General features: G+C 39.5%; 1 protein-coding gene across 2 annotated transcripts in view; it reads right to left on the bottom strand.

Annotated features, from left to right (window-relative positions):
- Nucleotides 1-1375: 1375 nt before the first annotated feature.
- The window catches only part of LOC112985190 (mucosa-associated lymphoid tissue lymphoma translocation protein 1), a 43219-nt gene continuing 30878 nt past the window's right edge, over nucleotides 1376-13716 (bottom strand). For both annotated transcript variants that reach the window (XM_064500353.1, XM_064500354.1), the window contains exons 12-17: nucleotides 13399-13473; nucleotides 12183-12310; nucleotides 8615-8764; nucleotides 6905-7062; nucleotides 5951-6076; nucleotides 1376-4841 (exon numbers count right to left, since the gene is read on the bottom strand). In XM_064500353.1, the coding sequence (XP_064356423.1) occupies nucleotides 4377-4841; nucleotides 5951-6076; nucleotides 6905-7062; nucleotides 8615-8764; nucleotides 12183-12310; nucleotides 13399-13473 (1102 nt within the window). In that variant the 3' untranslated portion in view covers nucleotides 1376-4376. The remainder of the gene's footprint in view (nucleotides 4842-5950; nucleotides 6077-6904; nucleotides 7063-8614; nucleotides 8765-12182; nucleotides 12311-13398; nucleotides 13474-13716) is intronic.

Raw genomic sequence — 13716 nt, 5'->3', positions numbered from 1 at the left:
ATATCAAGCACAGTCAGCATCAATCCTAGGTCTCTATAACTCAAAAGGCCTATTGCTTAAAATGCCCTACATCTTTTTAGCACTCTAGCTGAGGCTGAGGGCAAACCCGTAAATAAAGTCATCAGAAGTACCTGCGGCTTAAATCTTAATGACTTCAGCGTATGCTCACTGGACTTCAACCACGCTGGGCCTTAAAGAGCAAAAGAAATCACTACCCCAAGCAGCTCGTTAATGTGACAGACATTTGCAGTGACTATGTGCTTAGCACTGGAGAAGGGGAAGGAATGATTTCAGGAGGATTTCAGGGGCAAAGCTTTCAGAAGCACTACAGGTGACCTTCTTTCAGTCCTAAGGATTCAGCTCTAATAGTCACTGAGCCGCTCTAACAGCTTCCTGCTGATGCTCAGCACTGGCCCCACTCCCACCTTTCCTCCTTGCTCCTCTTCCCTATCCAGTGGTCCCAGGCACAAAATCCCATCCTCCATCATACCAACTCTTAGCTCATCTGATCCTTCAGGAGAGACAGTTCAGGGCTCAGCTGCTCCCCCATGGGCCAGGCGAGCCCAGAGCCAGCACAGTGGAAGGGATGGCACTGTCTCTCTGGCAGCACGGTATTACTTCAATCATCTTCTCTTTGCCATGTTCAAACATAGTTACGCCTCAAGCATCTTAGGTACAGGTCCTCAAAGGTCAATTGGTTCCCAGGTAGGTCAATAAAGATGGTTTTAAATTCATTTTTCAGACCAGGTACTAAAACTTGGAAACTAAACATACGGTATGCAGTGGAAAATTCCCAGACCACTGACTAGCTGTTCTGCTGCCATGGCCTGCTGACTGCCACAGCCCGTTCTAGTCCACCCCAGGAGAGTTACTCACGCACACAGCATCGCCGGTCCTGCAAGCCCGCCCCGTGTTATGGAGTATACCTGCAGAAAAACACGAAAATACAGTCAGTGAGTCCCCCACCTTTCTTCAGGCTACTTCTAAGGTTTAATAACTAGACTCTCTCTCTAGCCACCTTTCTCAAGCAACCCCACAACACGTTACTGAAATCAGTCTGGACACCTCTGTGAGACAATGGAGAAACATCACCTAGGCTTAACCAGCAAGAAAAACAGGATATCAGAAGTTAGAAGACATATAAACTTGTAAAAACTATCCTCCATCACTGAATGCTCAGTTTGAAATATGTGTACAGGTCCAGAGTACAGATGTGTCTAACTTCAGCTGAAGCTCATGGTTCAGATCTACTCTTCTTTTTCCTTAAGGAAAGGAAACTTTACTCCTATTATAAGCATCGTTTTAATCCAGTTTTGTATTTTTTTTTTAAAACTACAAGGAGCACAAAAATACAGCAACTACATATGCACAGACGTATCTTTTTGTGGACCATAATTTATTGCTACAGTAAGAAAAGGAATAAGTCTCCATACAAAATAGAAAACTGTGACAAAGTGTCAGCTAAATATTACAGTACTAGATCATACCTCAAGCTATAACTTTGATTTATAAGTCAATTATACAGAATAATTAATGCATAGGAACATCTTATTCATTAAAAAAACACTCACTATTTAATACTCTCCAAAGAAGAAAATTAGAAAATCAAGCGCATTTATAGATTGCTTCAATCATGTCTGTCATTGTGGAAATAAACAAACATCCATGTATATCTGCTAGCATGGTATGTCCATCTTTCAGTGCAGACAAATCTGAAGATCAATAGATCTAGCTAACAATTCTGTTGATACTCCAAGCTGGATTAGACTTGTCACGCCCACAAACAGCATCTCTGTCCTCGTCCAGCCAAAATGTTATAAGGCTATATAAGATCCCACCAGAAGGCAGCATTCTCAGCTGTAGGGTTAATCTGGTTTCTCACTCATATCAATGAGAATCAAATATTCTTTTTTAAAAAAAAAATTTGCTACCTATTTAATGTAAAGCACCACAGTGATTTTTCCAAATATCAAAAGTTATTTCAAGGCAGGGTAAGTAATTTAAGGGAAAATAAGTTTTAATCAAAGCAATACTGCTTATCAGTACTATCAGGGCAGGAGAGGCCCATATAACTCCCTTGCACAGTAATTACCTTGCATACTATCAATATATTTATCCTTTCAAAGCATCAAGACTTAAAGACCAAATAAAACATCTCCAAATGTTCTCAAACTAATTGCCAGATACACGTATGTAAATAACAGATTTTTCATTATTTTGAAGCAAACCCAAACATTTAAGAAGTTAATGTGCCTTTTTTGAATGGAATTACTCAACCTGTACATGCAAAGCAGTTTGGTAAGCAAGAATTTCCCTTTCCTGAAAACAGATCAAAAAATTTGCCAGCTTCCTTTCCCCAGACCAGTACCTATTACAAGTGAGTCACCTCAGATCAACTCCTTCATCGCACCTAATCTGAGGTATCTCAAAAGTTAAGCAGCTAGCCCAAGCTAGCTCCACACGCTTCCTTTGGTCAACCAAGTAATGAAGCACCACACGAAAGTAGTTCATTTATCTCTCAGTATGGGATCATTTGCCTTCTGAAGGTGCCTATGCCTCCACACTGAACAGTGAAGTTCTGGGTCCCAGAGGCTAGAGGTCCTAGAAGACTAACTTACTTTTGACATCTGGTCTACAGAGAGATGAATCCCACCTTTGAGCTCCAGAGCCAATGCACATAGGCAGAAGAAGCTGCAGTATGACATACAGTAAGTATCAGGCAGAGAGGTGAAGCAAGTGTCCTTCACCTTCTGCAGACTCGGTTTAAAGTAGTTTTGATCATTTATCTGTTTCTGTGTGCTGGAATCATTACCTTAGGTTTTCACAGTTGTGGGTAAGACTCTTCCTTCTCTTCCTTCAACATCTTTATTTGAGAGAAGATGAATGAATTTGGCCTGGAAAACAATTGAGTGGGATTTTTTTTTTCTTTTTACATCACCACAAAAATGCAAGGGCTAGTGTTCAGGAACACCATCCCTGCACTTAAGATCGACCAACCCTGAAGTTTTCATTCATCTTTCCCAAATATCTTCAGTCTTCAGCATGTCTTACTGTGAGACTGACCACACACCACTTCACTTGTTATGGACAGAGGCACTTTTAACAAGCATGAACGTTATTTTTAATCACATCTCACATTTCAATTTATTGTTCATCCTGAACAGAAGACCACCTCTCCACAAATCACATCAATAAAAATCTTAAAAACATTTGACATGAAAAAGATTTTCATGAGTGCAATCAACCACAGTATGAATCTGTGACTTTGTTCCTTCTGAGGATTTGTAATCTAATGCCTTTAAAGAAAGTGATAATGCTAGTTTACTGGCCCAGTTCCTCTTTCCTCCTCACATGTTTTATTTTTCCTGCACTGCTCTTCATCCATCAGTACCAAGTATTGGACATCTGACCAGAAAGGAGAAAGCAGAATGCAATAGGAGCTGATTATTAGCTACCTCCAAGGGAGCAGAGCACCAACAATTGATCGTAATGTGTACATGAGCAGGAAAAGAAACTGAGGATTGAAGGAGATGTGATTTTTAACACGGGAATATTAAAACACTCACCACCTCTTCTGGAAAAATTCCCTCTTTGCTCAGGCCAGTTACATTAAATATTATCTTATATGCTCAACAGGAGGCTGTTATAACATACACTAATATATAAAAATCTTATTCTAATGCAGTATGTCTGAAAATACCTGGATATCAAACAATATTTACCATTTTGTGGCTAACAGATTTTTAAAAATCCAGTTAAAGCATACAGAACATGAAAATTCCTTTTCCTACTTACTTTTGTCAACATTTTGCCTCTGACTACTATACATGGTTATTTTGTTTATGTACAGGATGAGCAATTCCTCTGTCAACTGAAAACACAAGATTCAGGAAACATGTTTAGAGTAAATCTTATAATGCCAACAGGTACTGGAGGAGAAGCAGCGGGCAAGACCCAAGGCCTTACTCTCTCAGGAGAGACTCTGAAACCAGCACCAGGTTTTGGTGCATTCTCTCCCTACAGGAGACAGGATACATGCTTGCCTCTCTGCTTTGGCTGTTTGCCTCCCAGTTCATGGAATGGGGAACTCAGAAGAGGTCAGGTTTTTACCTGTATCAGACTTCAAATGGTAGGAGAAAATATAGAAATCATGCTTTTTCATTCCTAAATCTGTCAGTCCAGTTTTGTCTCTTTGGATCTGAGAAGGTTTCCCTGAGAGTAAAACAGACCAACCTACATCACACCCTCAGCCTCAGTACCATCTGCAGGCCCTCTAATCCCTTTGTCACAAAGACCCCAAACTCCAGAAAATGGATGAAGTGTGGATGTTCGCTAGTTCACGAATGAAACTCTGGTCCGTTCTGCACACATCACAGCTATTGCTGTTTAGAGAATCTGAGGTTGTCAGAAAGAAGGAATTCTAGTTCAACAGTGTCATCAGTTGTCTCTACTGGTACATTACTCTTTTCCACAGGTGGTGAGTAATTCTGTACTTCGTGTCTTGAAGTTAACATACTTGAAGTCCCATTGCAAGAACATGCCTCTGGTTGTCTAATGTTGTTTGAACAAACAGTGTTTGGATAATAAACCCCTAGACAGGAATTTGGTTGGTGATGACTATGTAAATAGTATTTAGTTGTCACTGGACTTGATTCCACTTGTTTATGAAAAGGGTTATTAGCCACGCAACAAGTCTGAAGACAGCTATTATTTTTGAATCCATGATGAAGGCCTAATTTAGCAATAAGCGGCTTCCCAACATTAACTTCCTTCCTTTCATCCATTGTATCTTCTATTCCTGGATACTCATAGTGCAGGCAAACAGTGAAGACCAAGTGCTCCTGCAATGGAAGGGGGAGGGGAAAAAAAAAGTTATACTCCCCCCCCCAAATAAACAATACAGTAAACTTCTCCAGGGAGATAATTTACTGGAGAAGGAGACTAACCTTTTTAGGAGCTAAAGACACACACTAAGCAAGACTGTTAACCTCATCAACTACATACATCCTACGAGAAAGGTAGAGGTTCTGGACCGATGCTGCTTAATACACCTGAGAAATCAGTGGGATTCCAAGAGGAGTCTATTCACCTAAAATTCTTGCAAACTCTCCTTACACCCATGAAAGCAGTCAGACATCTCCAACAGTCTCTTACCCTGCTACACTTTTCCTGGTCTTCTTCGGGCTATTTTCCGCATTTTCCTTTTTGACCCATGTGACAGACATTAGATGCTTCTATCAGACAGTGCTAGTCTCATAGCTCTTCAGCCTAATCACTGTAAGCTATGAAGGAATTAGGTGCATTCCATGCTTATTCAAGGTCCAATTTCCTTCTACTGCTTCAAATTCCACTTAAAATTTAGGTAATCCAAATCAATCTATCCCTGTACAGGACATGCAAGTAGGAGATCTGAATCACATTTCAGTCTGTGTGCACAAGGTATCTCACAGGCTAGAAAATCTGGTTTCCTGCTACTGCAGGCAAAGTCAGCAACACAACCTCCCTCACAAAAGTGCCTGCTTATCAGAGATGACAGTAAAATTAATCTAATGTTTCTGTCCCCTTGACTATCTGAAAGTACCTCAAAATTTGTTTCTGTGAGTACCTTTTTTTGGTTAATACTTGCTCACCTGATAGTTTTCATTTCTAGAAGCATTTATATTTCACCACCTGCCAGAAGTGTTGGGGACAACATCCCAAGTGATGTCCAGCACAGATGCTCACAACACAGAGATACAGAAAAAAAACTTACGGTGCCATGGTATGCTACAGTGAGAAGCCTTCAAAAACATGCCCAAGAGCACACGTTGGAATGGAAGGAGATGATGTACGACATTTTCATCTCCTACTGATGACTTCCTAAGATGCAACTCTACTTCAATCTCATTGAGCTATGAAACATAGAACCTCCCCACAATATGCACAAGGTGATCTTCACAAATATATTCACCTTTAGCTTTTGCAGTGAACTTAGCCTGGTGTACAGACAGTGTTTGGGAAGGTCCTTTGATACTAAATAGCTTCCAGTTTCTTCAGGAGTTCCTTTATTTGCCTCTTTAGGATCCACATCCAGGTCCTATTGCAAGAAAGAAATGAGAACTGAATTGAGTTCAGTTTTAAAATAGTTAGGAGCATTTCCTTTATTAATGTCAGCGTTTTCTTCTTAAAAGGAAAGAAAACACCAGTCTTGGATAACACGCAAAAGCTGCTAAAATCATCGCTAATCACAGGTGGAACAGGTCATATTTGTTTAGGTTACTCTCTTTTGCTGATGCTTCCTCTCAGACTTGCTGTGCTTCCTTAAAGGTTGCTCTCTGTTACCTAAATCCTACTATGAAATAAGGTACCATAACAATAATTCTCTGGGCTATAAACATGCATAATACATACATGTATTAACTCAGATGTTTACTTATAAAAGCATCAGATTTTATTTATAAAGCATCAGTAGTGTCCTAAGTGCTTTACAGAAAGAATGTTTTCTGCCTCTGAGAAGCTTTTGGTTTTACTCTCATCCTTCACTTCACACTGCTCAGCTGAGTAATGTCAGTGGACCTGGACAGGAGTCCACTCAGGTGCAAAGAACTGTAAAGTTAAAGCCAAATAAAACTTGTCCTGCATGAGAGATTTGTCCTCAGCTCTCATAGAGACTACTGACATTATATGTCTTTAATTAAACATATGTACTGGATATTAGATGGTGAAAAGCAAAGGACAGTGAAAAAGGTGATCAGAGATTCATTTTTACATAGATATCCATATACACATATGTGCACACACATGCACCTGGTTTTAACATTTTACATTCATTTTATTATGAAAGGTGCAGTCTGACATGGACAGACCAGACTGTTGTCAACTTGAGTGGATGGAGATCACTGCAACATCAAAAGGAAGCACTTACGAGCGCAAAGTCTGTAACGTAGGCTCTGCAAACTACTATTTCAGGTGGCTTCTTTACTATTCGTGTGTAGATTATCATGACATTGGAAAACTCTGCTGCAAATCCCAACTGAATCTGAACACCACATTTGAATTCAAGATACATACTTTCTGGAAGCTCTGCAAACAAATAACACTTTATTACATTTTAAATAAAACTTAACATGTCTTTTTTATTTTATTTTTTTTTTTAAGCTATTCAAAAGTTTTAAAGGTATAGACCTCTTCCTCCCGCCCTCCCTCTACCTATCACTTATGTATTTATACTGAAGCAACTATTAGAAGCTAACCAGGCAGCAATACTGTTTTCTACGTGCAGTATCCCACGGTAGCTGACTGACACTGCTCTAGAGAGCTGACTCTTCAAATGCCACTTTGCCGGTTTTCTTCCAATCTCTCTGCAATCAGCACAGCAACGTTTGATGTAACCAGAATATAGCTCACTGCCCCAAGAATTTGCTTATGCTGTATCTTTAATCAAACTAGAAAGGTTAATACAGTATACTTCCTACATATAGTAGTTACAGCTAAAACATTTTAAGCACCTTTGAATTTGACAGCAGAACAAAAAATTTCAGGTTCACTCTTTCTCTTTCCACAGCATCTGTACATACTCACAAATACTAGTCCACAGCACTTCCCTTCTCTGTATTTTGTATCTTGCTCAAACCATAGGAAAATATCTACAAGAGCTTGAGGATCAACATCATTTTGTGTCTGTACGCTCTGTACTGATTTTTCTACTCCCACATGAAGTAGATTTTTAAGGGAATTATTATACTGCAACATTAACATAGATATACCTTTATACAAATATAAAAGGTTGTTCTCTTCCCAAATTCCAAAAACATTCCCTTCTATGCAGAGATTAAAACATATAAACTGTAAAATAACATTGTCTTTAGAATTTTTGCTGTGTATTTCAGTCATTTACCAAACAAGAATCAAGGGCTTGAATCCACAAGCAAGAATCTATGTCTGTAAAAGAACCTGCCTCTTTAATTAGTTAAGTCTTAAAAATGGCCCCCAAGCCTCTGTCAGAACTGTCACAGAAATTTTAAATCATACTCCAATGTATTTAGCTGAAAAATCTTAAAAAACCCACATTACTAAAAAAAAAAAAAAAGTCAGGAAGCCTAGAATTCCTTTCACCCTAATTTTAGTTAGCTTTCTCAGTTGTATTTACCTAAAACTCCACTTCCACCACTGTAGAGGACATTTTTTACTGCACAGTTCACCTGGTGATTTTAGATGCTTTAGAATGAGATTACTAATGTCCTAGAAATGTAACAAAATCACCTAGAAATGTCAAATATAAACAGAGCATAGGGTGATTATCCCAAAGATGGACATCGTAAGCGTCCCCTACAGTGTCTGTTGGTCTTAAACTCTGGACGTCACATTTTTCATTAAAATCTCATGTAGAGGTAGCCCCCAAACCAAGAATGTTTGAGATCTGAAAATACTAATGTAAATTCAGATATGAACTTGAATTTCTTCCACTTCTATTTAATATTACAGCCCATGAAAAAAATATTTCCATGAATTAGAGATTAGTAAGAAGTTCATCCCCATATTTTTGGGGGAACTATTTTAGTTCAAGCGATGTAACACCCTAATATGAAATTCCCACCTTGCAAGTAGGATCATCTAAAAGTAGATGGTACTGTACCATGAGCTTTGGCCCACTGTAGATTCCGTGCCAGAGACTCTGCAGAAGATACGGTTTGTTGAATGGGATCAGTTAATGCTCTTTTCTCAGACAAACTGCTGCGGATCTCCAAAGCTTGCTTGCCTTTGGTAAGGTGACACTTGCCCATATCTAAAATAAGACGCAAATAATTTCTTTCAAAATCAATGGTGTGGAAATTCTAACTAAATTAACTACAGCACTACAAATGTGTCTGGTTGCTGTGGTTATGACAGTGTTGGGACTTCCATGTAAACTTGCATTTTTAAAGGTATTCCTTTCTCAGTTGTTCATTCATTCAAGGCTAAAGCAGTATGCCGGGTATCTCCAAAGAACTCTGAGGGTTTGGCATGTGTGCTTTTCAGGATGTTCACACATTTTTCAAACTTAGTTCAAGCAATATTATGGCTCTGACTCAGCAAGGCTGTAATTTGTGTGACTAACTTTAAGCATGTGATTAATACTATTGGAAGCGATTTCTAAAGAATGTAATGAACTGGAGGCCAGTAACTAGTGCAGTACCCTGGGGATTGATACTGGGGCCAACACTGTTTAACATCTTCATTAATGACCTGGATGAAGGGACAGAGTGCACCCTCAGCAAGTTTGCAGGGGTTTACAGAACCGGGCGGAGTGGCTAATATACCACATGGCTGCACCGCAATTCGGAGGGACCTGGACAGGCTGGAGAGATGGGCAGGGAGGAACCTCATGGAGTTCAACAGAGGCAAGAGCAGGGTGCTGAACCCAGGGAAGAATGACCCTGTGCACCAGTACGGGCTGGGGGCCGAGCTGCTGGAGAGCAGCTCTGCAGAGAAGGCCCTGCGGGTCCTGGAGGACAACTGACTGACCATGAGCCAGCGATATGCCCTTGTGGCCAAGAAGGCCAATGGTATCCTGGGCTGCATTAGGAGAAGCATCGCCAACAGCTCAAGGGAGGTAATCTTTCCCCTCTACTCAGCGAAACATAAAATGATGAAGGTTATTCATAGGTAACATTAAGTCTGAACATTTCTTTGGAACATGTTCAAATGTTATCGGTGTAGCAATGTACTTGCTAAAACCCAATACCTGGTAATACTGACAACAATGACATCGTCCCTGTCACCTGATGTAATTTTTCCTCATACTTACAAATGTGCGCACACACACACACGCTGACTGAAACAACTGCTGCAGATCCTCTTTTTCTGTTTGATTACGTGGAACTCGCACACAGCCGGAGCACTACGTACTGCTTCTGAATTTTGTTCAGCTGTCCTCTGCCTTCTACATTATCTCCCTCCTTATTCTTCTCTCTCATTGCTGGGACACTAATTTCCATTCCAAATCCCAACAGCAGCTGCCTTCATACTCTCCGCCATGATAAATCTTTCTCTCTACTACGAGCTCAAGAAGAATGAGGTAATTAAGTAATGGGTCATGTGTTGGGATATCTAGAGTGTGTGACATTAACCTGACAGTACAGACTAAGCAGTAAGAGATCCTCAATCATATTTTGCATGGCATTTGGGAAAGTCAGGGGATATGGCTACAGGCAGGACTGTGTCCTCTAACAGAGAGGCCATGAGCAAAAAAAAAAAGAGAAAAAATTCAGATGATACTGACCCATACTCAAAAGCAGCAACAAAAAGGGTGACAAGGGAAAGAGGGCGAGGAGAATGTTTTTGCATGCTTCTTCAGTACACAATTTGTAAACTTTTTATACTAGCAGAAAGAGCGGTTGGTCTGTGGCCATTACAAAGATGTAAGTGGGCGTCTGTTTCTATTACTTCAATTATCAGCCTGTTCAAGGCAGGAGAATGTGGGCATTCATGTTTAAATACCTAATGACAACATTGATGGTGGTTTGGGTTCATTATGAGGTTCACTTTCCACAAAAAAGGACTAGTCAGAAAGTCTCAGAAGGCAAGAAAGGTGGAAGAAATGAATGAAGGGCCTACTTCAACATAAGGAAGTTTCAGTAATGCTGGCTTAATGAATTTGGGCCTAGGTGAAGCAGCTGGTGAGCATCTACCAGGTGGAGCTTTACTAGAGCTTTGGCAAGGCTTCAAAGAAACACAGCTATAGCTAGCTCTCATGCTCTAGTCCTCTACTGCGAAGGAGAGGAAAGCGAGTCCTCCAATTCTTCCTTTGTATTTAGGTAGTGGCAAAAGTGAGTGGTACTATAAACGAAAAGTACAACTCTTAATGCAAAAAGCACACTGCTTGACTGCAAGTCTTGCAAAAGAAAAACGTCTCCTCATGCAAAAACAATCAATTTCAACCCTAAGTTTTGAGATTAACATTTTAGTCTTAACATCTATAGATCTTATTTATTTCTTCAGAATAATTTTGACAACTTCTTCTGAAGAAAACAAGTTGCATTAAACTTTTCACAGAAATTTCATGAAAAGTTTAATAGGTAACAGAAAATATGAACAGTAAGTTTGCTTTATGGGATCTAGTCAAGCAATGTACAACAAAAAGCAAAAAGACAAGGAAGATAAGCCAGACAAAGAAATAGTAACCAAGAAGCACCATTTCAGTTCACATTCTGCTAGTATGCTGGATTCCTGTTGCTATCACTTTGATACAGATTGCACGCTTATATTTTAGCTAGTCAACCTTTCCTCACTAGAGCACTGACAGAAGTTCTATCATTTTAATCTTTGCCTCCCACTTTCAACAGTCTCACCTGCTGACAACTCTACTGTGCATTTAGGAGCCTTTCGTATTTTTTCTGCTTTTTAGAGCCAAAAGACAGATTGAGCCAAATTATGGCTTCCATTACAGACCTGCTGTCCCACCAAGTATATTGGAAACCACAGGAGACCTCAGTTGATTATGTAGATTTGAATTCCCTAATGTTAGGAAGCCAGACAGTGCCTTTATTTAAAAGGACAATGATTTACCTACAAATAATGGGGTAATAGAGACAGCTCTTTATTAATGGCTGTATCTATTCCTCTGTGCTTTGAGGAAATGCGTGCACAGAGGCAACACATTTTCTTTCAGCAGTTTTCACTTTACTGATTCTCCTGCCAATTATAGAAGACAGTAACCAAACACAGTCCACTAAAACAGTTGACTGTCCTTTGACACGCACTTACACTCTTTGCTAAAGAGCAAATAATCATCATCACTATAGCACACTCAGTGGTAGGTAGGACTCAGCTGATTGTTAAGAAGAACATGGAAATGAGTGGACTACCAGTAGCATCTGACACCATGAGACCAAAAAGTACAGTTTTAGTGGATGGACAATTCAAAGCTCCATGCAGAAAAACACTGCAGAACAAGTAGTTCATCATGCAATGAGGTACATCAAAAAGAGGAGTGTAATACCGCTATCTTAAAGAAGCTCAAATCTCTTTTACAAATGGTAAACTTTGTTCATCTGCTGCCTAATAGCACCCACTTCTTGGTAAAGCTGATATTTTAACAAAATGCAACAAGAAAGAGCTTAAAGAAGGGTACCACATTTGCTGCACAAGAAGAATGACAGTTAAGCAAAGAAGTGTTTAAATAATACAGGCTGAGACGGTTAACGCAGTAAGCTGGAGTTCACCTTCCGCAACTTCGTCTAGCAGTACAGTAATCTTCTTGTCTTCTAACAAACGCTCCTTCAAGAACTTCACAAAAATTCCATTGGCTAACCCAGAGTGCTGAATTTCAAAAGCTTCTGCTCCTTGGCACCTGTGAGATCACAATATCGGACAACGAAAGACATTATAAATGTTATATGACTTAAGATCAACATAAGGACAGAGTAAAGTTTTGTTTGGGAATGAGAGGGAAGGAAATCCTACAATTTGAAAACCAGGTTAAGTCTAGAGCCGGCCTGCTCTTTGTAGCATTGCAATGCTCATTTGCAGCCAACTCATCTGGGAAGATTTCACGCCTACAACAAAACCATACCAGAAATGATGTCAAATTCAGTTTTTATGAAGAGCTTCAATTTCTCTTGACTATTTCTAGTCAATAGCTTTTGCATTTCATTTGAAAACTAAGAGTGAAAAAGTTATTTAAATTTCAGCTTAAGTAACCTCCTCAAATAATTTCAATTGCAGTTGCAGCTTTTTTTCCTTACACCTAAAAAGGAAAAGCAGTGGTCAATCTCTTCCAATAATTTATTTGTATGTTTAACACCTATATGCTTTCTAGAAATTTAATTTGTATTAACACAGGAGACACATGACCACATAGGGTGCAGCATGTAGGTTACAGTCCAAGTGCTCCACAGTACTGGACCTTGTGCACAGGTGAAGACTGGTAAATCCCACTAGCAACATACAGGACACAATGAGAGAGGACCCCTCCCAGAATAAGTTAGCACAAACAAATGAAACATTATGGGTTTGTGGGTAAACATTGCTTTTTCCTCCTCTGATTTTTAATCTCTAGTAGTATTTAGATTACAATTAGAGCATTCCTACAATTAACTAGTTAAATAAAAATCAGGAACACTGTTTAGCAACTTCAGAGTTGCTGACGCACTTCTATCACTAGCTTTAGCCTATGTCTGAATAGGAATATTACTTAACGGAAATCAGTGAATATGCATTTCTACAGTTGGCTGGCTTCTTCCCTGACATCCCACAGTGAATTGAATGATTTGAGGAATGAAGTCAAAAAGATAGCGAGAAGATACAGAAAAGGATAAGTTATTGGCCCTTTAACACCTTAATTGGCGTTTTTCTCTAAAAGATTAGCTATACAATCTCAGTGGTCTGTTCTGGCTTCAAAAATCTCTGTGGCACAGCAAGAAAAAAGAGTTTCCTTACGTTGCATATCCAAAAACAATGTTGGCTGTAACCTTCAGAGCATCTAAGATGAGAATTGTGTCATCATATTCATTTCTGCAATAAATGGAAACACAAATATAATTTGAGAAATAACAACAGTTACGAACTCTACAGTTATTCAAGATACCATGCAACTTAGTTCAGAAACACAGTATTTTTCCCCTCTTACAACTCTGAATGAATCCTGACAGCTAAAGACAAAAAAACAGCATCATCAAAACTCTTCATGAAAAGACTGCAAAGACACAGCCAGGTACCATGCATTATCCAAATGAGGGCACGCTAACGAGGGCATGC

This window comes from Dromaius novaehollandiae, chromosome W, assembly GCF_036370855.1.
Source record: "Dromaius novaehollandiae isolate bDroNov1 chromosome W, bDroNov1.hap1, whole genome shotgun sequence".
NCBI lineage: Eukaryota > Metazoa > Chordata > Aves > Casuariiformes > Dromaiidae > Dromaius > Dromaius novaehollandiae.
This window is presented reverse-complemented; position numbering and strand designations above follow the sequence as displayed.